This window comes from Purpureocillium lilacinum (genome assembly GCF_023168085.1).
Source record: "Purpureocillium lilacinum CBS 284.36 DNA, scaffold_2, whole genome shotgun sequence".
Classification (NCBI taxonomy): domain Eukaryota; kingdom Fungi; phylum Ascomycota; class Sordariomycetes; order Hypocreales; family Ophiocordycipitaceae; genus Purpureocillium; species Purpureocillium lilacinum.
This window is the reverse complement of record NW_027072112.1, coordinates 6,550,424-6,574,697: the sequence shown is the minus strand read 5'-3', so window position 1 is coordinate 6,574,697 and position 24,274 is coordinate 6,550,424. Positions and strand designations below refer to the sequence as shown.

At 60.1% G+C, this 24,274-nt stretch overlaps 9 protein-coding genes and 1 non-coding gene across 10 annotated transcripts; 5 read left to right on the top strand and 5 right to left on the bottom strand.

The window, feature by feature from the left end:
- Window positions 1–180: 180 nt before the first annotated feature.
- PLICBS_003785 (uncharacterized protein) lies at window positions 181–1,240 on the bottom strand (the record flags this gene model as incomplete). Its single annotated transcript, XM_018323562.2, has 3 exons — window positions 181–730; window positions 798–1,049; window positions 1,107–1,240. 3 exons carry the CDS (start codon window positions 1,238–1,240, stop codon window positions 181–183), a joined length of 936 nt encoding a protein of 311 aa, XP_018178793.1.
- An 846-nt stretch (window positions 1,241–2,086) lies between these two features.
- On the top strand, window positions 2,087–2,170 carry PLICBS_003784. The gene has a single exon. It is a non-coding gene; the product is annotated as a tRNA-Ile (tRNA).
- A 1,792-nt stretch (window positions 2,171–3,962) lies between these two features.
- On the bottom strand, window positions 3,963–5,341 carry PLICBS_003783 (uncharacterized protein; the record flags this gene model as incomplete). The annotated part of the gene is made up of 3 exons (XM_065600291.1): window positions 3,963–3,996; window positions 4,050–5,202; window positions 5,272–5,341. The coding sequence occupies 3 exons, from the start codon at window positions 5,339–5,341 to the stop codon at window positions 3,963–3,965; spliced, it is 1,257 nt and encodes a 418-aa protein (XP_065456363.1).
- A 2,522-nt stretch (window positions 5,342–7,863) lies between these two features.
- Window positions 7,864–8,769, top strand: PLICBS_003782 (uncharacterized protein; the record flags this gene model as incomplete). Its single annotated transcript, XM_018323560.2, has 4 exons — window positions 7,864–7,957; window positions 8,164–8,486; window positions 8,539–8,587; window positions 8,639–8,769. 4 exons carry the CDS (start codon window positions 7,864–7,866, stop codon window positions 8,767–8,769), a joined length of 597 nt encoding a protein of 198 aa, XP_018178791.1.
- A 260-nt stretch (window positions 8,770–9,029) lies between these two features.
- Window positions 9,030–10,182, bottom strand: PLICBS_003781 (putative serine/threonine protein phosphatase; the record flags this gene model as incomplete). Its single annotated transcript, XM_018323559.2, has 4 exons — window positions 9,030–9,487; window positions 9,539–9,793; window positions 9,874–10,107; window positions 10,167–10,182. 4 exons carry the CDS (start codon window positions 10,180–10,182, stop codon window positions 9,030–9,032), a joined length of 963 nt encoding a protein of 320 aa, XP_018178790.1.
- Window positions 10,183–11,593: 1,411 nt separating this feature from the next.
- PLICBS_003780 (uncharacterized protein) lies at window positions 11,594–12,229 on the top strand (the record flags this gene model as incomplete). Its single annotated transcript, XM_018323557.2, has 1 exon — window positions 11,594–12,229. The coding sequence occupies one exon, from the start codon at window positions 11,594–11,596 to the stop codon at window positions 12,227–12,229; it is 636 nt and encodes a 211-aa protein (XP_018178788.2).
- Window positions 12,230–13,508: 1,279 nt separating this feature from the next.
- On the top strand, window positions 13,509–15,405 carry PLICBS_003779 (uncharacterized protein; the record flags this gene model as incomplete). The annotated part of the gene is made up of 3 exons (XM_018323556.2): window positions 13,509–13,624; window positions 13,689–15,341; window positions 15,393–15,405. 3 exons carry the CDS (start codon window positions 13,509–13,511, stop codon window positions 15,403–15,405), a joined length of 1,782 nt encoding a protein of 593 aa, XP_018178787.2.
- Window positions 15,406–16,225: 820 nt separating this feature from the next.
- PLICBS_003778 (uncharacterized protein) lies at window positions 16,226–17,448 on the bottom strand (the record flags this gene model as incomplete). Its single annotated transcript, XM_018323555.2, has 3 exons — window positions 16,226–16,639; window positions 16,710–17,254; window positions 17,343–17,448. The coding sequence occupies 3 exons, from the start codon at window positions 17,446–17,448 to the stop codon at window positions 16,226–16,228; spliced, it is 1,065 nt and encodes a 354-aa protein (XP_018178786.2).
- Window positions 17,449–20,973: 3,525 nt separating this feature from the next.
- On the top strand, window positions 20,974–21,612 carry PLICBS_003777 (uncharacterized protein; the record flags this gene model as incomplete). The annotated part of the gene is made up of 1 exon (XM_018323554.2): window positions 20,974–21,612. The coding sequence occupies one exon, from the start codon at window positions 20,974–20,976 to the stop codon at window positions 21,610–21,612; it is 639 nt and encodes a 212-aa protein (XP_018178785.2).
- Window positions 21,613–22,216: 604 nt separating this feature from the next.
- On the bottom strand, window positions 22,217–24,065 carry PLICBS_003776 (uncharacterized protein; the record flags this gene model as incomplete). Its single annotated transcript, XM_018323553.2, has 3 exons — window positions 22,217–22,925; window positions 22,985–23,492; window positions 23,585–24,065. 3 exons carry the CDS (start codon window positions 24,063–24,065, stop codon window positions 22,217–22,219), a joined length of 1,698 nt encoding a protein of 565 aa, XP_018178784.2.
- Window positions 24,066–24,274: the final 209 nt, after the last annotated feature.

The window sequence follows — 24,274 nt, the reverse complement described above, 5'->3', positions numbered from 1 at the left end:
TCAGCGCGGATCAATGGTGGCCAGTCGTTAAGGTCAAGACTGGTCCGGAGTCCATTCCACACCACATCAAGGAAAGTGCCACTGCATACAACAGCTTTGGCTATGAGCCGCTTGATCTATTCATGCTAGGTTTCGTAATCGTCAATGCATCGTTGTATCGCATACCTCGTCTCAGCCCATCTACAACAGCCAAGCTAGCGCCGCGATAGCCACGGCGCCCACTGTCCACCCGCCAACGCGGACGCTCCAGCCCGCGTTGGTACTCCCCATCAAGTCTCTCTGATACCCCAGCGTCGAGTTCCACACAGGCGTATCGTTGGAGCTCGACAGAAGCAAATCGGACCTATCTGCATCAATCTTCCCCAGAAAACTGATCGTGATGGGCCCGCCGAGGAAGCTCCCCTCCTTGTGGTCCTCGCCCTTGTTGCCGCTCTTGATGACGGCGCGGATGTCGATGCTCGCGGAATTGTTGTCGAAGCGCCCGCTCACAAAAGGCAGTGCCGTCACGTTGAGCGTGTCGAGGTGGCTCTTGCGCTTGGACGGGTTGAGTAGCGCGCCTGCGTATTCATCGAGCGCCGACGACTTGCACGTGCTGTAATTGAAGCCGACAATCTGCTGCTGCGTGTAGTTGCGGTACCCGCTGAATGAGTACGACGTGCCGCCGATGTGCGACGTGTTGAGTCGCCATGGAGGAGGTAGCGTCTCAGACGGCTTGGTGTAGCGGTTCAGACTGTGGCAATCAGTCAGCGCCGCAATCAGATATCTGCGAAAGGGAGGTAACTTGCGAGAATACAGACGAAATGGTCTGAATGTCGTTGATGGGGCCGTCGTCATTGTTTCTCGCGGGCGTAATGTTAAGGCTCTTGTCCCAGAAGCTGAGCGAAAAGGTGACCTCATTCTGGTCGGGGACGTAGCGGTTCGACTTGACGATTGCGAGGAGCGAGTTCTCAAACGAGATCTCAACTGGCCCCTTGGCAAAGGTGTCGCATTCGGTGTCGTCCATCATATCCTGCGGGTCGATGCGCAGCGTCGTCGTCCCATTGTAGTACCTAAGGCACAGATTAGCGCATGTTCACTTCGCGCTCGGGGCGAGCGGGCTTGCGTACGAGCCTGTCCATCGGTAGAGATAGTAGATGAGGCCCGTCACATTGTTGGGGCGCAGATTCGACAACGGGTCGATCTCCTGGGCACGGCCGAGCACGGCGCAGAGCAGCGCCGCGAAATACACAGCCAGTAACATCTTTAATGGCGTTGAGTGCGAGTTGCAGCAGCGCCAGTCAAGCTCGGTTTTCACGATGTCCCCGCTCGCGGGTGCACACGAGCACGGCCATCTTCTTATAGTGTGGCCGGTGGTGCGCGTGCTCCACGGGCTCAACGTCCAGTAACGGGATAGCCTGAATCAAGCTTATTTTGATGTCCTGCGTGGCTGGCGGAGCAAATCGCGCAAGCTGGCGGCCGACCGGGGTGAATTGACGCCGATGGTTCTGGCCAAGACCAGCGGCCCTTGTTACAAGTTGTCGAAGGTAGGGAAAGAGGAGCACAGGTGTCATGGGCGCCAGGGGTGCGAAGCACCCCTGGCGCAGCGCCCATCGTCACAGACGACCTACTCCTTGCTCGAGTAAAGCAAAGCGTTTCCCAAATTCCAGGACACTTGTCAACGCAGCACACTTTCGCGTTGCGCCTCGAATTCTGTAATGTCTCTGCACGCAGGCGGGAGCGTCCCTGCGTCCGTATGCCGGCCACGGTACGCAGGTGCTCTCTGCCACCGGGATGTACTGCATCGAAGAAAGGCACGCATGACAGCGTGTCGAATGATACTAGGGCCGCGGATGCTTCGAAGCTGGAAGCGCTGTGTGCCGCGGCTGGCTTCTAAGCACACGGGCACGCGCTGTGTCGCTCATTCATCCAGTCATCAGTGGGTTGAGGCCCTGACTTCAATTAAGGTTTGGTTTTTTTAGCGGGGACCAATCCACGCGCAGCGGGAGCGGGTGGGCGGATGCTTATGTAATTCCAACGGCGCGGACCCACCAATACTCCATAGTGCCCAATATCTCACACACCTCCAACAACAGCTCCAAGCTTGAAAGCTTCCTTAGCTCAGTTGGTTAGAGCGTGGGACTAATATTCCTTGGTCATCTCAAGGTCACAGGTTCGACCCCTGTAGGGAGCAAGCGCATTATTTTTTGTCTTTTGGCGTTCTGGACCACTGGAAAGACGGAAGACGGTGTGTTTTGGTCGTTTGTTGGGATATGCGGGCACGCGTTGCGGTCGCAGGCCCGACCCCCGTAGGGAGCAAGCGCATTATTTTTTGTCTTTTGGCGTTCTGGACCACTGGAAAGACGAAAGATGTCATGTTGGAGTGCTTGGCATCGAACTTGCGGTCGCCAGCTCCGAACACGCACGGAACAGCTGCATTTTCTTGTGATGCGGCCTTGCTCGCAACTTGCGAAGCAAGTTGCTCGCCAACGTCATTTTTCAATTGAGGTGAGAGGTGGGAGTGATCGTACTCGAGAAACTGAACGATTCCAGCAGCCTGTTCCGCACCAACACCCGACACCCAACACCCTAACCAACCTACTTCGACATAAGTGACTTGAACGACCCGTCCCGCGATGGTAGTGAGAGAGTTGCATGTACCGTTTGCAAGAGTCTATATTTTTGCTCATTGCCCACGACGTTCAAACCACAGTCAACTCGCGGTGCCATCCCCTTCCTTCTTGCATCGATGGCACGTGGGCTGTGGCGATGCAATGACGCACTTGACAGGAGGCACGGGAGACAACTCACTTAATAAACCCGCAACGGGGACTACCAAGAGCTTGTCGCTCCGCAACAAGCCCATGGCCAGAGCGCCATGCAATGGCAATGGCAATGGCAATGGCAATGGCAATGGCAATGGCAATGGCAATGGCAATGGCAATGGCAATGGCAATGGCAATGGCAATGGCAATGGCAATGGCACAGCAAGCAGGAGGAGCTACACGAGCGTCAATCCCGGCGCCGACAATTCGTCGGCACCAACAGCATCGGCTTCGCCTGGCAATACGTATCAGCATTTACCATCTCAGATGAAACATAGTAGGCAGCTGCGCAGTCCACCAGCGACCGACAAGCTCTCGTCGCCCACGAACTTAGGCGTTCCAACTGCTGTACTACAGCAATGCATGGCAACCACATCAGTTTCGTTTTGCCTCGTAGTTAGTCGCGGTCAAGCCGCTTGTCATTCAATTTGTGACTTGCCGAGCCCAGGTTGCAACATGTCCATGAAGCAGCCCCTCATGTGAGAGGTGCTACCACACAGTCATCTTCGCCAGTTTCGTGGCTCATGTACACAATTGCCCGCCCACTCTGCTACGATTCCCTGCCACGACTTCATGACGGCGCATAGAAGGGCTTCAATCGCGTCACAGACTCTTCGTCTCAATTCTTGCAAAGACAAGATGCAGTCAGGGGGCACTGTACGTCTTGTATTCAGTACAAACAATACTGCGCCCGCATGACCCCGCCGTCGACGCGCAAACGCCATCCACCACTACCAATTCATGTGAAGCTATCCACAGCAGCAGCCCCGTCCCTCGTACGCCTATATCTCACAACACTGTTTTTCGTCGCTCGCCGCCAGAGCGGCCGTTCCTCCCCTCCCGAAATGAGCGGCTGGGAAAGGGCGGAATGGGGAAAAAAGCGAATGTGGGGGGAATATCAGTCTTATAATAAAAAAGTGTGTAGAGCAGGCAGACAAAATAGTTTGCGCCTCGAGCTCATCGCAGCCAGGTTGGCCGACGGCCGAGCCGAGCCAAGCAGGACGGCCATTATATCCAACGCCCGGCTGGGCGGGAGAGCTCGAGGCTAAGGGGGTATTCTCCTCTCCGTGCGCGGTAATTACTGACACCAAGAAATGATATGCACAAAGGCGGCAGGCGTCGACATCTGGTCCGTTCCGTCGGGCCAGTCGCCGGCTCGTCTCACAGAAAATTGACGAGCCATGGGACCAGGGCACTGGATTACGTTAGCAGTTGCGCGCAAGTCGTTGCGCTTCGGACTCGACTCACCCGACCGCGACGGTGGCTCCGATGCCAAAGAGCGCCCTGTTCTTGACCCTGTCCTTTTGCACCTCCACGGCCGTCTTGGCCTTCTTTGCCCGCGGCGCGTCCTCCTTGGTCTCGGCGTCGCCCGCCTTCTTGCCCGGGCTCTTCTCCGAGACGGAAATGTCGACCGCCTTCCGCTTGCTCTTCTTGGCCGACTCAGGCTTGGTCTTCTTGTCGTTCTTTTTCTCCTCGGCTTCAGCACTGGTGGTTTCCCTGTCCTTCTTGACCATCTCCTTGGCCGCCTCCATCATCTTGGCGATTTCTTCCGCATTCGGCGGCTCGCCTGCCGTGGGCAGGGGAATGTCGACCTCGGTCACGGTGTGCTTAGTCTCCACGCCGTTGACGTCCGTCGAGACCTCCTCGTCCACGTGGACTTTGACCTTGGGGTCCTCTTCTCGGGGCTCCAACACAACGGCCGGCTCAAAGGCCGACGTCTTCAAGACAATGTCTTCCTGCTTGCCCTTCTTGGCGACATCGCCATTGACCTCGGCAGATTCGAGCTTAGCCTTGGCGCTGCGCTTGCGAGGCGAGGCCGGGGCGCGCTTCGTGCTCTTGGTCGGGCTGGCGGATCGGCGCGCGCGCGAGCTGCGCGGGATGGACGAGGGCGTGGGCGGCGCCAGCTGCTGCTTCTGGGCCTTGGCGACGTCAAACTTGGGGGGTGCGCTGACGTTCTTGGGCGGCGAGTCCGACGCGGTCGACACTGGGATCTTGGCGGTGTCGAGCAGGGCGCGGATCCAGACGTCAATGTTGTACTCCTCGGCGAGAGCGAGGGCCTGCTCCGGGGGGATCCAGATGTTGCCGGCCGTCTCCTCGGGGCTCGTGGTCGGCAGCGACTTGATGTACTTGCGCTCGGCCTCCTCCTCGGCGGCCTCGGCGTAGGGAAAGGTGGCTTTAAACATTCCGGTGGCAGAGACGTAGCCGTCAAAGCTCCGGCGCATCAAAAAGTAGCTGGTCGGGCTCGACTTGAAGATGCCCGACACGATGCCCTTGGGCAGGGGGGCTCGGAGGTGGGCGTACTCAAAGGCACCGAGGGTGCCTGACTCGGCCTCGTCGCCGCCGACCATCTTCGGGGTCAGCTTGGTCTGGCCAAGGCGTCGTCGCGAGACGAGTTCGTGGTCTGGGGGTGGAGGTTAGCGCGCGCGCACACGCGAACCAACGCGACCGCGTAAAAGTGTCGGCAACCTACACTCGGGAATGTCCTCAACCATGAGAGGGTTGGTCCGCGAGGGCAGACTTCTGGTGCTTGGGGGTGCCATGGCGGTGGTTTGCGGCCGTCGATGCGACGTGGCCTGCGGGTTGCGCGTGCGGGCGTTCAAGTCGCGTCGAGTCCGGCGGGAACAGAGAGCGACTGCAGCGGCGGCTAGCACGGCAGCGACGACCAAATCGACACCCGGCGCGCGAGGTATCAATGAAGCAAACCTGCGACAATGCGTCAGCCTGCTTTGCGGAGAGGACGAGCGCGCTGGGGGAGCGAATGCGCGAGAAAAGAGGACGAGGGCGCATACGATGCAGGGACCGGGGGTCGCGGATGAGGCGACTGGCGACGTAGACCGAATCGGGCGAGGCGCCAATTCACCTTCCAGACAGGACGGCAGAAAAGTACTGGAGCCGTTTCGCAGAGACGCGACGACGGCAGCGAATGCGGCGGTTGGGCCAGCAAAGGAGAGCGACGCCTGCCGTGGACCAGCTGCGACGTGAACGTGTGGTGGTGCTGCTGCTGCGCAGATGTGGGTGTGGGAGAGGGAAGGACGGGAAAGAGATTCGCGATGGATGCTGGGGGGGAGAGGCGGGCGGTGGTGGTGGTGGATGGACGGACGGGGGGGCGCCGCGCAAATTGGGGGAGCGTCTGGTGCTGGCCTCTTTCGGACTGGACACGCCGGGATTCGATGGATGGGATGTGGATGGGGGCATGAGGTGAGGCCGGCCGGGTGGGCTCTCGCTCCAGCTCTCTCTCAGACCCGGAAGGCGCCAAGCTGCCCTCCCGTGGACGGGAGCGGTGGCCAGGGGGGTGGGTACGGCGGGTGCAAGCGGCCAGCAGGCGCCAACAGTTCGCTCCATCCCAGCGCTGCCTGGGCGCTCCCGGGGCGCATCCGTGATGCTCTGGACACCAATCCACAGTGGCCGCCTCCGGAGTGGCCACGCAGTTAGGGTAAACGGGGGGCGCCCAGGGCCCTGTGCGCGTCTGGGTAAGGCAACGACACCCACGAGACCATGGTGGAGGTATCAGGATGCGCAAAAAATGGCGCAGGGTGACATGCCTCCTCGCCAGATGCCAGGGTCTCTCGAAGGACTTCTGCCGGTCCTTTGGACCCTGGACCACTCGACTCAGGCACACCTACCCAACTCAATGAGGCAGCTGGGGGGGAGGGCCGACACGACCCTTGGGAGCCGGGGTCGTTGGAAAAGGAAATGGCTGGGAAGGGTTCTCCGTAGCGCAGTACCCAGGTGTGCCGCAAAGCAAGCGTTGCCCATGGTGTACCGCACTATCATCACCCCATTGACAAGCACAGCGCATGGCAAGCGTCGGGCAACTCGACACGGCGTGTCCGCTTCGGGCCGCCAGCTGGCCTGGATAGCGCGATGTGGCATTTCGGGGACGCGCCAGGCCAGCTCACGTGCATCGCGGAGGCTGCCAGGCAACTTTCTTGGACCTATCCAACGGAATCTGGAGCGGAGGTTGCTGCTGTCGCGCATGCTGGCTGCGACTGTGCGACGTGCCTTGTGTAGGCCAGGGCATCGCCCATCCAATTGACGCAACGCAGGTGTTGTTGGCAGAAGCGTAGGATGGCGGCAATTGCTTGAGCCGGTGGTCCGTCTCCACTGCGACCGTAGGCTCTCTGGAAGGTGAAGGACGGTTGAGTGACTGATGAGAGCACTCGACCACTGCACGGAGGCAACTCGACATCTTTGATGCAACAACGACATTGCGCACCGCAGAACTATATACTGCAAACCATGAAACGTCACTGCTACCAGCAAAACCCTTCACAATGTTCCCGTCACGCCGCCAACATATTCCGACACCGGGTGCAGGGTAGGCCCATAATATCAGCGCGAGTGAGGCCTCAGGCACCTACACACAGCCAGGTCCAGACACCGCCTCGGGCGGTCCATCGTGAGACGCGTCGACTGGCAGTAGGCACGCACAGCGGCCGTCCACCCGTTGCGCACGGAGGCCCACACCGCGCCGCTCCACGTCGTGTCGGGGCCTCGTCCACCGCCGCCTCCGCGTCCAGAATCCAACGGTGTCCAGCCCCGTCAACACCGCCCTCCGCCGTCCCAAGAAACCGGACTGCGGCACCCACGTACACAAGTTGACTTATACAAGCCGGGGAAGACGGAGGGCCGCCAGACACGGCGAGACATGCGGCAGAGCAGCAGCCAACTTGCAGAGACGACAGAGACCTGACACTGCCGCTGCCGCCTCGACACCACCTGGGCAGCTTTTTGCCTCCCCCGTATCGTACCCCTGAGCTGCCTGCCCCGTCCAATCATGCCCGTGTCTCCGCCCCCACCACTGCGGCGGCGGCGGCGGCGGCCCTGAGGTGCCCTGCAAGCCCCTCCATCGTCACCGTGACAATCGCCGCCTGTCTCCTCCCCCTCCAACGGCCCTTGCTCTTGACCGATTCTCCGTCCTGTGTATCTTTCTCCTCCTGCTCCTCCTCCTCCTCCTCCTCATCTCCCCCGCATCTCGCCGCTCGTCTACCCAAAGTCGACTACATTACACGGCCGTGCTTGAATATACTGCCCCGTCTCGAGCTCCCCCCGCCTGCCCACCATGGCTTCCCACGACGACGACACCATGCCCGAGGAGACGCAGGGCTACAAGCTCTCCCAGCCCAAGCAGAGCTTGGCCGAGTACCAGCAGATGGGTGGGTGCATTCCCTCGAGACACAGCCCGACATTTGTCTTGCAATTCCGACATTAGCTTCGTCGGCTCACCACTGCCGCGCTCATCTGCGCTCCCCTGAGGGGGTGGCCGTCCCTGTTCCCCACTCCAGGCCTGCCCCGCGGCCAGCATCTGATATTCGCAACTGCCACCCCATGGCCAGCAGCTACTGACAACAACGCATACCAGATGCCGGCGATGAGTCCCTCCAGCGATACAAAGAGTCCCTCGGCCTTGGCGGCGGCAAGGACATTTCCGACCCCAACGATCCCCGCGTGTGCATCATCCTCAGCCTCACCATGGACTCACCCGGCCGCGATCCCGTCACCATCGACCTCTCCCGGCCTGGCAGCGAAGCCACCATGAAGGACAAGCCCTTCAAGATCAAGGAAGGCTCCAAGTTCACGATGAGCGCAAAGTTCAAGGTGCAGCACGAGATCCTCAGCGGCCTCCATTATGTCCAGGTGGTCAAGCGCAAGGGCATCAAGGTGTCCAAGGACTCGGAGATGATTGTCGGTGATGCCTCGCGTCTCTCTCTACGTACCTGCTGCTGACAGCTCGCAGGGAAGCTATGCTCCCAACACGGACAAGCAGACCACCTACATCAAAAAGTGTAAGAGCGCTCCCGACCTCTCCACGCTTCGCCTAGCTGACAACCTGCCAGTCCAGGAGGAGGAGGCGCCATCCGGCATGCTCGCCCGCGGCCACTACAACGCCATCTCCAGCTTCGTTGACGACGACAAGAAGAAGCACCTCGAGTTCGAGTGGAGCTTCGACATCGCCAAGGAATGGTAGGCGATGAAGGGCCGGCATCGGGACGGCGCCACTTGCATGCATTGATGTTGTTGCTGTTGCTGTCGTTGAGCGTCACGAGAACACGAGTATACCAGATCTTGAAGAGCGCGCGGAAAAGTCGGCGTGGGATTTCGCCTGGTCATCTGCAGACACTTGCAAAACCGAAAAGAAAACATATTTACATCGTCATGGCAGGCTGCGCATCGCTCTATTTCGTCAAGGCCACAGCTGGTTTATACATGATCCTGGCACCCCTAGCACTATAGGAAGTAGTCGGGCAAGGCGTTTCCGTCTGCCGCCTTCTCGTTCCCGGGCTGCTGGTCCTTATGCAGGTCGTTTTCCGGTGCGGCGGCGAAGACGTTGAAGAAGCGCTCTCCGCCGTCGCTGACCTCGAGGACGCTGGCCATGTTGCCACACCGGTAGCAGTAATTAGGCGCGCTCCAGACCGTGCTCAGCCGGTCGTCGTAGAGCACCTGGAAGCCCTCCTGGCAGAGCTGGTGGGCGCGCAGGATGTGTGACATGTTGTTGACAGCCAGGAACTTCTTGACTACCTGGGCGCCAAACGTGTATCCCGCCCCTCGCGGCGATAATGAAAACTCGTCTCGCTCGGGGTCGGGGTCGGACCAGACGAGATCAGCCATGGGGCCCTCGTGGGGAATCTCTCGGAACCGATCGATAATTTTAATCTGGTCGATAGAGTGTATTGACGGGGATAGCCCTGCGAAAAGTCAGCAGACGCTCTGGGATTTGGGTCCAACAAGAGACGCACCGCCGTGAACGCAGAATATTTGGTTGTCGATGACGACGCTTAGCGTGAGAAAGTCAAACATGTCGGTAAAATAGTGCCAGACGTTGGCGTTGCCGTACTTGCGGGAGCACTCTGTGTAGAACCCGTACGACTGGGTCACGCCGCGGGACTCGTGATTTCCGCGGATCAAATGCACGCGTTCGGGGTATCGTAGCTTCAAACACACAAGGAGGGAGATGGTCTCGACGCTAAACATGCCGCGGTCGACGTAATCGCCTATCCGTCTCACGTTGTCAGCGCCTGGTCCATCGCGTCGCCACCATCTGAAGGTCCACACGGCGATTGAAAGCACGTACCCAAGAAGAGGTAGTTTGTATCCGGGCAGTACCCCCCTATCCTGAAAATCTCAATCAGGTCGAAGAACTGGCCGTGAATATCGCCGACGACGGTGACGGGTGCTTTGACATGCACCACGTTGCTCTCTCGCATGAGCAGCTCCTTGGTCTTGGCGCATATCGCCTCGATGACCGACTCCGCGAGGAGTTCCTTCTTGTAGAGCCGCGAGATGCACTCGTCGAGGTCGACGGAAGCTGGGGTGCACCAGAGTTAGCTTGGTCCTTGAGAACGAAGGGAGCTACGCCGCGCTCACAAGGTAAGCTGGGCATCGTGGCGCCGAATGTGTCGACTCGACGACGAGGAGCCGGAAGGGGTTCGCCGTCAACGTCAGGCTGGTGCTTCGGTCGCGAGCGGTCCGATATATCGGGGCTGCTTCATCAAGGCCGGCCGAGAGGCGTCTGCTCCGAGCTACCTATGGCAACGGGCGGTGGGGGAGGAGAGCGCTGCAGCAGATGACGGCCTGTACCAACATGATCGGGAGCTGGAGGCGTGCAGCTTGGCATAGGCAGCGAGCCGCGAACAAGAGCTAGGCGATCATTGTAGAAGCGAAGGGGATCGTGTCGCTGCAGTGGGCGCTCGCTGCTTGGGAGTTCCGGGTTGCAAGTTTGGCGGCTGGGCCGGCGGGATTACCAAGGCTAGGTGCCCTATCACTGCTTCCTACCCGTAGCGCCTCCCGCCTTTGGGGGGGGGGACTGGCCTGGTTGTTTTCGAGCGGCGTGCTCGCCGAATGGGGTGCAGGGCAGCGGGGCGTCCACGTGACCGTCCAAGGCCCTGTGAACTTGACGACTTTGCGTTTCTTGGGTTGAACGCTCCGATTGGAGTCTCGCCAAAGTACGGCTCAGCAAGATGCTGTCCAGGTACAGGACGAAACTCCGATGTACAATGCGGCGGTGCGCAGCGGCAATCCTGAGGCTGCATGCTGCCGACTTGCACGAATGCGCGCCGATCGCCCTACCCAGGTTGCCGGCCAAGCAGCCAGGTCTGTTGTTGGTGGCTCACGACGCTGCATGTGGATGATGCGATGCGTCTGCCGGTGCTACTGCAGCCCCCCAAGCAACCGCTTTTCAAACCCTCAACGTCTCAAGAACAAAGCTGGGCTCTGCAAGACCTCCTACAAAGTCTTTACGCAGTGCATGCCTCATTCAACACCTTTACACAATCCTACTCGTACATGTCCATGAGCTCTAGGATGCGGAAACCGTCGGCGTGGGCCCGCCGCCGCTCAACTGGTGACAGCTGCTCAGCCAGTCCAGTCTCTTCCATAGTGACAGTGCCACATCTCACGAGACTACCCAGCCACCCGCTTTGCTCCCCATTGCTCGTGACTAGGTAGCGGGCCTAAGATCTTGGCCAGCGTTGTTTCATGTCAAACCTGCACTTTCCTATTGGCGACAAGACCGCCATTGGCGCGGCAAAACACCACTTGCTGATCCGAGCGTTCATTATCAGGCACGAGAAAACCCACCCCCGGAACTAAAGCAAGATACTGTTACGAATCTCTCCAGAGGAATCTCGCGCAAATCCTTGAATATGAACACCTCCCCCAGATCGACTGCCGGAGGATGGTCATGCCTTGCAGAACAGACCAGTCAATATATACTACACCATTGTCCTCGCAGCGCCACCTCGTTCTATAGCCCTTGATCCTCCAACTAGGCGTAACGGCGCCAACCACTTCTGATGCGGTTCATCATCCTATCCTGCCTTGCGGCGACGGCCGCCCTTGCTGGCCCCAGCCCTCACGAGTGGGCTCGCAATAACAAGGGCGTCGCCGAGTCCCTCGACGGAGTCACCTGGGCGCCCCTGGCATGGGATGCCCAGGCGTTCCCTGGTGGCCCCAAGCTGACGCTCAGAGGAACGGTGCAGGAGGTGCACGACCAGCTGCTTGCCGCCAACCCCGAATGGGAGACCGATTTTGCCCGAAACACAACGTCGGAGTCGCCAACGCACGACGAGCGCAGCGCCAACTTCATGGGCGCCAAAGTGGAATGCAAGGAGTGGAAATACGGGCAGCCAAAGCACGCGGCCTTGTTACAAGCCCTGAACCACTGGAACAACGTCGCTGGACCTGGGCCCGTTTTGGCGCCCGGCCCTCGTGTCTGCAGCGTCGTGTACTATGACAGCGACACGACTATAGTGCTTTGCAATGCGGTGAGCCACTTCTCTTTGCTTTATTACCCTATGCACGGAACCCTCGCGTGCGAGTCACTGACCAAGCATCTGCGCGCTAGGACTCAGTCGAAAAGAGACTCGATTCGTATTCGAACGTTTCGGCAGGATTACAAGCCATACGGGCAACATGCCTCAGGCTTGTGATGATGCAGAAGTACTTGCTGGGAGGCGAAGCGTTCAATCCAGACAAGTGGAGTATCATCGTGAAGAAGACTGGGTTCGTGCCCACGGAGGGGTTTTCAACCCCAGTCTCTCATGTTGTGTGAAGGATGGTCGGTGGTTTGTGCGAGGTCCTGGTATGTACATACGAGAGTCAATTGCTCAGCCTCCGACGGCTTGTGGATGTGATGCAAAGACAAACAAACCCTTCTAGCCTACTGCACCAAGCTGAGAAGTGTCTTGTTCGGTGATCAAGTCTAGCCGAGATACAAACAACGGAACAAGAAGCCCTCCGAATATTGGCCACCAATTCTTAGCCAGGAAGCTAATCCGTCATTCTTACATGAGTTCAAAGCGCAAACAATACAGGGCAATCAGCCTCGGAATCGACGTCTGGCGAAGGGAGAGACTGCGTCAAAGCGCCGACAGCTTGGCGGCAATGGGGCTTGGCGGCGTGGAATAGATGCACTCCATGCCCACATTCTGCCGCATTTGAGTTCGAGCGACTTGGCAATGACGGTCGGTGTTCGACGCAGACCTGGCGGGCTGTTGGAGTACGTACGTGAACAGCTGGCGGTCGGGATGTTCACCGGCAACGTGATGGAAACAGTCAACAGAGCGGGGATGACAGCTCGAGACAATTCATCCGCTAACGATTGCTCGAGACACGCTGGGCGCGGCTAATTCACGGGCCAGCGCCCACACCGGACGACAGGGCGTGTCAGTTAGTGCCTTAGGCGAACCAGTCAGGGCGCTGGCCCGTGCGCTGTCTCACGTGTTACCCCAGTGTTCCAGCTCAAGCTCCATCCAACTCACCAAACAAGCGTGACCCGACTGTCACCACCTCTCGCGCTTGTCACTCGGCTCGCCTGCTCCAACGACGCTGGGCGTTTGTCGCAACACATGTCGCGCACCCTGCCGCCAGGCAAGCGATCCTGACGCTTCGGTTGGCCTGCCTGATGTGAAGGTCTCTGGCGCGGCATCACAGGGTATGGGAGGGCCTGCCGAATCGCCAGTTGTCCGTCCGTACGCTCACCCCAACCCGACCCTTGGACGACGGCTGAGCTGGCGCGCTGCCCGACTTGCACCGCCCAACATCGCGCCCTGCTACTTCGTCCACATCGTCGAGAGCCTGACGTGACCTGAGAGGCGGCGGTCTCTGGCGCGATCGCGCCTCGTTCTGCGTGGGCGTTCTCGAAGCACCTGTCTTGCGCTCGACTCACTCATCCATCCTTGAGCCGGATCGCCATCGCGAGCCGCCGCCATGGCAGACTACTTTTCCGCCTACGACAACCGGCCTCGTGAGCCGCAATGCTACAACTGCGGCGCTGCGGGGCACTGGGCGGTTGCGTGTCCTGAGCCTACCCGAGCAACGCCAGCGTAAGTCTCGCGATGACCCTCAAGCTAAGCCTAATGCCGTCGAGCAGCAGCTGACTTAATGAAGTGGTTTGGCGGCCTGGAAGAATGCACCTCCTCCCAGCCAGAGCGGGCCGAAACATCACGGCAATTCGTCCAAAAAGTCCAAGGGACCCATCATCACAAAGTATGCGCCTCCGCCTCCGCCGCAACCTCCATCATATGGCCCTCCCATCGGCCAGTACCAACCACCGCCGCCTCCCCCTCTCCCGGGACACCAGCAACATCCCAACGCGTACCCTGGACCGCCGCCCACGCCGCATTACTCCCAGTACGGCGCTCCGCCTCCGTCGTATCCCCCCGGCTACACGCAGCCGCCCTACTCGTACCCGTCCAGCCAGCCGTACCCCCCTCCGGCCCCGTATGGAGCTCCACCGCAATACAGTCCTCCGGGTTACGCGCGCCCGATGCCGGGCCCTCCTCCGCCAGCTCCTTACCCCGGCGCGCCCGCTGGCCTCGATCAAAGGTCGCCGCCGCCTTACTACGGCCAAGCGCATCAGCCGCCGCCACCGCCGTCGCCGTTTGCACACTCTGCTTCGCATCACCCTCCCAGGCCTCCGCCGCCTCATCCTCGCTCGGCGCCGCCAGCAGGCTCAGCCCAGACGCCGCCCAAACCGCCGAGTACTCGGATAAGCCATCCGCTTCCTCCGAAGCCACCGCCGAGTCAGGACCAGATCAAGTTTCAACGCGATCACCGCAACAAGCGCAAGCATGACAGACAGGAGCACCAAGACAGGCGCCACAAGGACCAGAAAGTGGGACATAAGCACGCCGGTCACAACCCTCAATACGATACCCACGCATCCCCGTCTTCAGCGGGCCGGCGATACTCGTCTTCTCAGGGTTCACCGCCGCGACGCCCAAACCACAACAATCCCAAACACAATCCTCAGCAACCCCGCAAGAGCAGTCAGTCTGGAGGGCCAAGCCATATGCCTACGTCGCCCGAGAAAGGCAGCAGTCGACCCGAGAGAGTTGCCGGAGCGAGCAAACACCGGCCAGACGAAGCAATCCAAGCCGAATCACTCGGTGATCAAGCGGCCCCTGTTACCGAGGTGCCTCATGGACGAGAAGCCGATAGGCCCCAGCCGACGCGTATAACTGAAGGTGTGGACCGTGTCCCCGTTGTGGAGGCGCCCGTAGCTGGGGATGCTGCGCCAGGGCGCAACGTTGAGGATGAGGCTGCGGAGACCAAGACGATTAGTACCGAGCAGGAGGAAGGTGAGATTGCCAACGATGATGCGGGGGTCAGCACCTCATCTCATGAACGCGCAACGACGAACCAGCGACAAAGATCAACTTCCGCTGAACCGGGTGTGCACCACAAGCGCTCCCGTAGCAGCGATGCAGAGGAGCGACAACACCACAAGAAGCGAAGACCGGACAGCCCAGCACCGAGGAGCGATAAGACCAGCGAAAGCGGCACTTTGAATGGCACGCTCTGGGATGGGCTCGATGTCCCCAGGCAGGCCGACCGGAAACGCCGAGGTTCGCAGGCATCACAAGTGTCAAAGCATTCCTCCGCGTCCAGCAAGTCCTCGGACTTGAACTCTTTAGAGGCCGAGCTGCTAGGACGGCCGGTGAGGCAGAAGCACGTAGCGGACAGCCCGCCACGCCAACGTTCAGACCGGAAACCTGTCAAGGCCAAGCGTCGCCAGGCCAATGCCAACTCGGCTTATAGGTACTATCCTGTTGCGGTCCCGAGTCGGAAGAGAGTTTCTAACATTCGCAGCCGCCGCTGGTAGGGCCCCAGGCGACGCTCGCCTCGTTTGTGCAACGCAGCGGGTGTTGCCGCTTCTCCGAGCTTTCTTGATTACTCGCGATGCCCGGGTTGGTCCGACGGCAGACCCGACAACCCGGAAGTTTTCCACTCACGTTTGTACTATCTCAGCGGTTGGGATGTGGCTTCGGTGCCCAACATACCCCCGCTGTTCATTTGCTATTTGCACTCGTGTCATTACGTGCACTATCCCCACAGGCCTCACGACCGTCACGAACAAGCATGGAACAGGCGTTTGCATTTCTGTTTAGATGTTCACGAAGTGTGCGTGAACCGGCTGATTTCGCGTCTTCCCGGCTCGAGAGCCGTACAAGTGAGCGTTTGGTGCGCGGCGTCGCACGTCTTTTCGTTCTGTTTGGCATGACAAGCAGGTAGAAAAAAGACCATTTCCGTCTCTCCATCCATTCTCGTGCTTTCGCGGAGTCGCATAAGGGAACTACTGGTCCCCCGATGCGCTCTCCAGTCGATGACTTTACCTGTCCGTGCCTCTTCTCCCACACCTCCCAGTTGCCACGCCACCACACTCTACCCCCATCACTTGAGCGGCACGCAGCGAGTCTAAAGCCTCAAGTATACTTATATAACTCGGCCAGAATCTAGACGAAGAAGACAATTTACAGCGAGCCGCAACCGTAAGTGCACACAAAGTTCCCTGCCTATCGAGAACGAGCCTTCCCTGGCCGACTCGCCTCCATCCATGCAGCATCCAGTCGAGCGACCGGAGTGCTTCCTCCTTTCTCCCTCTCGAACCCAACGGCCAGCGCTTCCTTGGCACGGCACGGCACCTACTCCTCGTCGTCACCCTCCTCCTCAAGCTCGGCGGCCTCGGCAGCGCGGAACTCGGCCTCGGCGTCCGGGCGGGCAATCTCAAATCGCTTCCTGAGGCGGTAGGCAATGGCCCGCGCGCGAGCCTTCTCGGGCTGGACAAAGGCAAAGGAGCCGCCAAAGGGCCCGGCGGGCGTGCTGTTCCTGACCATGCCGACACAGACGTTGGTGGCGTTGCCCACCGTGCCCGTGCAGGTCATGCCTTGTGGCATCTGGACCTTGACCGTGAAGTCGGTGTTGGTGGCCGTAGAGAGGCCGGCGACGATGCCCGGAACGTTTTGCGTGATCTGGGCCGTCTGGAAGGCGCTGGCGTCAGTGCCGCCGGAGGAGGGATCGATCTTGGCCGTCAGGGGACCAGCACCGTCCTGGTTGATCTAAGACGTGTCATGTCAGTATATCGGGCGCGGGATAGAAAAATATCTCGGGGTAGAGCGGCATCCATACCTGACGGTAGGTGATTGTCACCTCGCCGTTGTCACTGCAGGTGGGCAGACCCTGAGCCTGGCCCTTGCCGGCCGTGGCAGCAACCATGTTCTCGACAGGCTTGTTCGACTTGGTGCCAGCGTTGCCGCCAGCGCCGCCACCGAGCCCACCAAGGAGACCACCGAGCCCACCGGCCGCGCCGCCGCCGTTACCGCCGTTGCCCTTGGCGCCGTTGCCGCCGTTGCCACCAGCACCGCCGCCGAGCAGGCCGCCCAAGAGCCCGCCGAGCTGGCGCTTGCTCTCTCCGCTGCTCCGTTGTTGGAGGCCCTTGAGGCCGGAGAGGTCATCCTCCTGGCCGACGGACGACGCGGGGCCGTTGTTGGTCGGCGCGCCGGCGCCACCCATGAAGGCGTTGATCATCTTGGCGGCGTCGACGGGGCCGTTGCCCTGGGTGCGGCCGAGGGGGCTGGCCCGTCCGCTGGCGATCTCGCGGTCGCGGATGATGGAGGTGTCGGCCTGGGAGCCGCACCCGTTGCTGGAGCAGTCACGGGGAGTGCCGTCGGCGACTGTTTCAGCGCTATTAGCACGGCGCTCTTCTATAGAAGTGGGCTGCTTGCGGGATGAGGTAGGTTTCAGGCATCAAGGGAGACGTACTGCTCAGTCCGGGCATCACGACGCCGTTGGCACCCGTGATGGAGGTGACGACGCCGTGCGCCGAGACGCAGGCGACGAGGGCCGAGTAGACGAAAGCGTAACGCATTTTGAGTGATTATGAAGCTGCTAATACCGCAACGAGAGAGAGAGAGAACTTGAAGTAACGGTGTATTTGTAAAAGACAGAGCCTCCAGGGCGTTGCACGGAAAAGGTCACAGACCGACAGAAGAGAAGTACAAAGGGGAGGGGAGTAATGCACTCGGGGGCAGGGAGCTGAGGATGGAGGCGAGGAGCTTGAGGATGAGGGAGCCCATGGTAGCGAGCGGATGACTCGCGATTATATAGACCACCGAGATGCTGTGGACTCTTGGAGTTTCCATCGTCTCTCCGGAATACGTGTGCCGTCCCGGCCGAACGGGGCAACGCTTTGGCCTGACACGGAGCCGCCGCATTGCATCGTGCCGTGACGTTCAGACCTCAGACCCGGTTCGAGGGCGCAGAGAAGCGTCCACAAGCAGCGGCTCCCCTCACATCAGCCCTTACGTCCATAACTACTCGTTGAGGGTTCGACGCCGGCGCGACGATTGGGTCGAGCCACGCGCGAGCGTTGTCGACAGGGCAGCGCCGAGCGCAGTTGCAAAACAGTGGGATGCTCGGCCTGAAACCCGAACGATCGAGGATCGCGGGATGCGCAACCAGAAAAGGGATTAGGTTGCGATGTGCCAAACGAACAAGGGGGAGAGGGGAAAGGGGAAGGGAAGGGTGACACGATGTGCGGAATGTTCTACGGGGATCAACGGGTCTCCGACGGTTCACTACGCCGTGCGGAACGAGCCACTGCCGAACTGCGCGGTCGGTGGCACTGCCTTGCCCGGTATCGGGGGGAGAGCTGTGGGCCGCAGGACGGTAGAGCACGGGCGGTAGTCAGTAGTGGTAGCATCTTCAGCTTTCGGCGGTGCGCGCATCGCAGGACAGAAGAAGCTGAACGGTAGCGGCAGGCGGACGGGTGGTGATGCCGGGATACATGCGTGGGGGTTTGGGGGACAGGGAGGGTCCCAGGGGTCCGGTTCATGTCAGAGATGGTGACAGCGGCATGACTGTTTTGGGGGGCAGACGGACAGGTAGATTATGGGGCTGTGGGCAAGGAGCGGCGAGCGTTACGAGAGGGCGATAGCTGAAACGGGGAATGAGGTGATGATTTGACTGAGCGAGGATGGGTCGCCCGTGTTGATGCCGGCGGGAGTCGAGACTGCAAGGTGAGGGGAGCGATGGACTGTTCAGTCTCCAGAGACAGATTCGACGGGCCTTTCTGGACGTACAGCGAGTGCCAGAGCATGACGACGGTTGACATGTATGCTTGTCAGACGATGAACCGTTGACAGGAGCCTGCATGCTAGACCTGGCAAGTTTATGCTGAACGCTCTGCAAAGCGAGTCAAGCACGCGTTCTTGGCCGCTGACGTACCCCAGATCTCCGAGTGGGCGATAGTAGTGAGCGCGACGACAGCCAGCAGCCGGCGGCGGGCAGTGGGCTATGGACGCAGCCGAGCCGACGACACTAGCTCGGCCCCTTCCGACTCCGAGCGATGGTGGCGTCGAAGGGGAGGTCCGTGAGAAAAGACCCAGCCGTGCGCACCATGCCCTTTCAGCCTCCTGTAGAAGCATACTCGTACGCATCATTCCCCGTCGGCCAATACCTGCATGGCCTAGCGCAAGCCGGTTAATATCCCCAAGTTGCTATTTTTACGCCGTTTCTTGAAGCGCCTCACGAGTTTTGGGTTTCGAAAGGGGGGCAGTGAGTGTCGTTTCGGCCGTGCCGGGTGGGTGATGAGCGGCGATCTTCAACGGGCACCACATCACACTGCGGACGGGCACCGGCGCGCTTCGTTTGTGTTTCCGGCACAAGGCGTTTTGGATCTGCGGATTTGCGCGGCGACGGGCAGCGCGAAGAAGCGCTAAGCCCTGCGTAGACGATGATGAGAGGCCCGGGATTGTGGGAGGGGGCGCAAAACGGTGACCGGTTCTGGCTACGACTAGCTTGAAACATGGCCCTTTACAAGTCTACCAGAGCGAGGCCTCCCCTCTGCGTCCCCTAGGGTGACTGAGTGAGTGGTAGACGGGCATCGGGGTAAGGGCAGCAGCAGCGACAAAAAAGACTGTCGGCTAGTGGTAAAGGCGCTGGGTGTGGTGCAGGACTAAATTTATCGTGGAGTATTTCGTACGGCCTTTTTGTGCGGAGTAGACGTCGATGCTGAGGGCCATGGTGTTGATGATGACTTACACCGAAGACTCCAGTCCCCCCGCGCCAAGCTGCCAGCCCTTGGAACCACAAGTTGGTCACATGTCAACCTCATGCGGCGCCGACTTTCATGCTGGCGATTCATGTACTGATGGGGCGGTCGGCCAGGTCAGGCACCTCTACATGGCAATTGTAGGGACGGTCTCTTTCGCGGCGCATGCCGCTTCTAACGTGGACGGACAGACGGGCGAGGCACGCCCTGGCGAAACGCCCAGAGAGCACAGCCCACTGCCCTCCTCGACTTTTGCTGGTCGTTTCAGCGGGCAGTCCTGTTTCAGCGATTTTGCTGGCCATTTTTTTTTCTGAAACTCGGTACCGAGCTGTAGAGGCGGTGATGCGCCGCTGCTCCCAGCCGACCGGCCGGTCGGTGAAACGACGACGACAAAGAAAAGAATGCGCCATGCGCACGGCAATGAGTACGGGGATTTCTGCATTCGGTCGTGAGCCCGTGCTGAATGTCCGTTGTCCTCCGGATCGCTTTTGCGTCCAAGCGATGCATTTCGCCTTTTAAGACTCCTGCGGACAGGACGTCGATGTAGGGAGCCTGGGGGTTTTTGATGCTGTGGACGCGCCCTGAATCGTGGCGTGCATCCTTTCCCACCGCATTTCCTGATGGTACGGATGATTAACGAACAGCTCCACGCCGGCAATAAGACCATTCTAGCTGCGAACAAGGGGCGTCACCGGGCCTCTCACACATCAATCGTGTATGTATCCATCCACGTCGGGAGGCTGGCTCCTAGCTCAAGCCACAGCCTCCCAACAATACAAAGACAATTGAAGACATGGACCGGACCCTATAGTGCGCCGTGTAGCATCTCAGCATCGGGCAGGCAGCAACGAATTTTACCTTTGGTCCACACTGGTTTGCTGTACGAAGTCGGACATATTGCCTTGGGCGCGTCTTCCTCACTCTATGGCTCCGACGCCCTACTGTACACTGTCGCCGAGCTAGAATACATCCTTCGCACCGGAAACCGGCACGTCACGAACATCATCTCACGCACGTTGCCGATCCATCTTACATGACGTCACGCAAAACCCGGCAGAGATCTCCAGATCGCTTTGCGGGCTGCTGGTCTTTCAAATGGCATGCATGGCGCTAACACCTGTGGGTGGGCGTTCGAGATGGGGCAAGTCCGAGCAGGGCGGCGCCATCACGACGCCCGTGTAATACGAACGTATTGAAAATGCCTGGTATAACACGTATCAGCGTCGCCGCCACGGCAGGGTCGACGACGACACTTCGACTCTCATGCCGCAAACCTGTCTTCGAAGAACTCAATTCTCTTGGTACCAATCCATTTCGAATACATAGACCCGACCCGGCACTATGGCTGCCCCATTCGCCACCGGCCCCATCCCCAGACGGCAGTTCACCATCACCCGGCCCACCTTCGGGCAGCACTACGATGTCGCGTCCAGAGACGGCCAGGAGCACCTCTTCTACATCGACGTATCCTGCTCCTTCTCGCGCACCCAGCCCGACCTGACCGTGCACGCCGGGCCCAACACCGCCGCCCCCGTCGTCGCCGTCGCCCACATGCCCAAGCTCTCCGGCCCCTTCAAGATCGGCCTCGGCGATCCCGTCTCGCACCCCAACGCCGTGCGCTGGGAGGACATGATGAGGGAGGGCTTCGCCGGTACGGAGCACCGCTGGGCCGTGACTCTCGCGCCGGAGTTGAACCGCGGCGCGAGGAGGAAGAACCTCGTGTGGAAGCGCACCAGCTCCGTCGCTGCCGACGGCATGTGCATCTCTTCCCTCGCCCCGCGCAACTTCAAGCTCGTCGACGTGGAGACGGGCGAGGTCCTCGCCGTCTTCACGAGCGAGCGCGGGCACAGCGCGTGCGGCGTGCTGCAGGTCAACACCCACTGGGGCCCGGACTTTGACCTCATGGTCCTGACGACGTGCGTCGCCACGTACGAGAAGGCACGGAGAAGGTCGTCAGGCGCGGCAGCGGCTACGGCGTGAGGAAGTGGGACGATGTGATCTCGGGGGCCCATCGGGAAGCGCGACCAACCTGGTGCATGGCGTTTACGGAAACTGTCAAGAAGTCGCATCGCCTTGTCTAATAAGCGATCCTTGCCATTTGCGATTCGCATTGCTTGACGGAGCGACAATTGCGTTAGAGACAACAGTGTGCTTTATAATCTTCAATTAGAACAATCCATCTCGGTTGTCAGCATTCAAATGACCAGCCTACAATCTCTCACTAAATCTTCATCGCAGTCGAGGACGCACCAACCCCTTGAACGGCACAGTCCAGCGCGTCAAAGGAATGGCACCAACAGACCCTTTGCAGGGACATGTTGGCAAGGAAACAAAAGGCTGTCTTCTTCTCCGCGCTAGCCAGAGTACACTCGTGCTCAAGGCAAATGGACTCCTTACTTTCCCATCACACGTTTTGAACACCATGCGGACGCCAATGACCTTCCATACGCTGAATCAACCTCTCAGAAACGCCCTGCTCTTGCTAGTACTCCCGAAAATGCGCAACGCTATTACAATGCCGTGACGAGATGAGCGGGACAGTTGACAGAATTAGTATGCACACAAATGCGCGGGATAACCACCGTCACACGATCAGGTAGTCGAATCCCATGGCCTTGAGATCTTTGAGCCAATTGACGCTGCCTCGCAGGGCGCCATTCCCGCCCACGGCCGCGTCGTGCCGATCTTGCATGTCCCACGTCGTCTTGAGCATCTCAATAGCCGTAAAGATGTACCCCCAGGAGCAAATCTTCCAAATCGACAGGAGTCGCTTGAGAGTCCACATTCTCTTGTCGGGGTCACGCGTTTCGGCCCCCGCAATAAATGTCGGCCACGATGTCGCCTTGAAGTAGGGATCCCCTTCGTCGAGCTGGCTCAGGTGCATGAGGATCTCGTCCACGAGTGAATCGGGGTCCACAGGGCTCGCAGCTCGCGCCAGAGGTAGTGCCTGGAGCACGTACAGGCACGCTGCCCCGCGGTGAGCAGACGCGACGTGAGCCCGGCTCAACACGTCAGTGCGGAGCTTTGCGGCCCAGGCATCCATATCAAACGCTCGCAGATTGCGGATGAGCTCGAGCGCCTCTTCGGCAGCCCCCAGCGTCAGCGTGGTGCCAAACGATTCGCTCTCGTACGAGAACTCCGACGCCCTCAGAATGACCTGCAGAACGGCAGCAGGACATGATAGATAGCTGTTGGTTTCGACACGCTCCAGAACAGGCAGCACCTCGACTGCATACCGGGCGATGCGCGCCGCAAGGGCGCCGGAAGCCAGCGTCGACCCTAGTGCGTGATATCTAACGAGCGGATTAGTCGCCGCAGTCGTATCCCGTTCACTCTCATTCGTCTCACTTACATGAAACAGTCGGCAATGACGCAGTCCCGGAGCATCCTGCTCGACGAGCTCGCGGCCGCGGCCGCGGGCGACAACAGGGCCAGAATGCTCCTGGCGCCGTCGAGATGCGTGAGCCAGCCCTTGTCGCCGTTTCTCTCCAGGTCTATCAGATCAAAACGAATGAAAAAGTGCATTGCCGCCAGGGCCACTTCGCTACCTGCGGGATCCAGCGTGTCAAGGACTTGGCGCAGGTGGAGCATGGCTGTCTGCTTGGCGGTCAGGGCGTCGATAAGGGCAGCACGGGACACCAGATCTTTGGCCCGCAGCTGGGCCAGGTAGCCCCCCGGGTCCGTCAGGCCCGTGGGTATCGTGGTGATGGGACGAAAGAGGTTAGACCAGTGGATGGCCGACGTGGCCACCAGTATGTGGAGGAGCAGCGGATGCCTCGTCGTCAGCGGGATGAGCTCCCGGAACGGGTTGTTTCCTGGACCATCGCGGGCGACGAGGTCCTTGCAGACATGGTCGGCGACTGGCTGCGGTTAGCTGCGACGGTACCAGCGTGACGGGCCGGGAGAGGCCCATGCAGACATGCGGGGGATAGGAGAACACGAGGCAACTCACAGTGGGCCAGATAGTATCTCGAGGTCCGGTCTAGGTCTTGGAAGACGGGGTCCGTCAAGGTGTTGAGGGAGACCCTGCCGCGCGGGGCGAAATAGTCGCGGCCAGAGGCGGCGTCGCCGGGCGTGACACCCGCTGACGAAGGCGAGGGATACCAGCTGGCGGCGTCTGAGACGGCACCGGCGCTGCCAGGATTGCGTGGGAGCTGGGGCTGCTGGTTCAGAAAGCCGATCGGAACGGTGTAGTGACGCTGCTGCTCGTGTCTCTGCTGCTGCTGCTGCTGCTCCTGCTGATGGCAGTGCTGATACTGCTGCTGGTCGAGCAGGAGCGGCGGGTGGACCCGACGAGGCTGGAGTTGAAGCTGCAACTGTTGGTGTTGGCGTTCTTGTTGTTGTTGGTGGTGGTGGTGCTGCTGCTCGTGCTTGTGCTGGTGGAAGGTGCGCCCGTGCCTGAACCCGTGACCCTCCTCGTCCTGCAGCGGCATGTCGCTGGGCTCGCCTGCTGCTGCTGTGCCTCCTCCACCACATCCCACGTCGTCAGCTTCGCCACCAACAGCTCTTTTCGCTTCTCCATCGACCGCCCCTCCGGGGTCTCGACCGTCGCCGGAGGTGTCTCTGGTCCCATGCCCACTTATGGGCTCGCACCAGCTTTGCGCCTGGTGCCCCGCGTCGGGGACGGCGCCATCATCGGGCC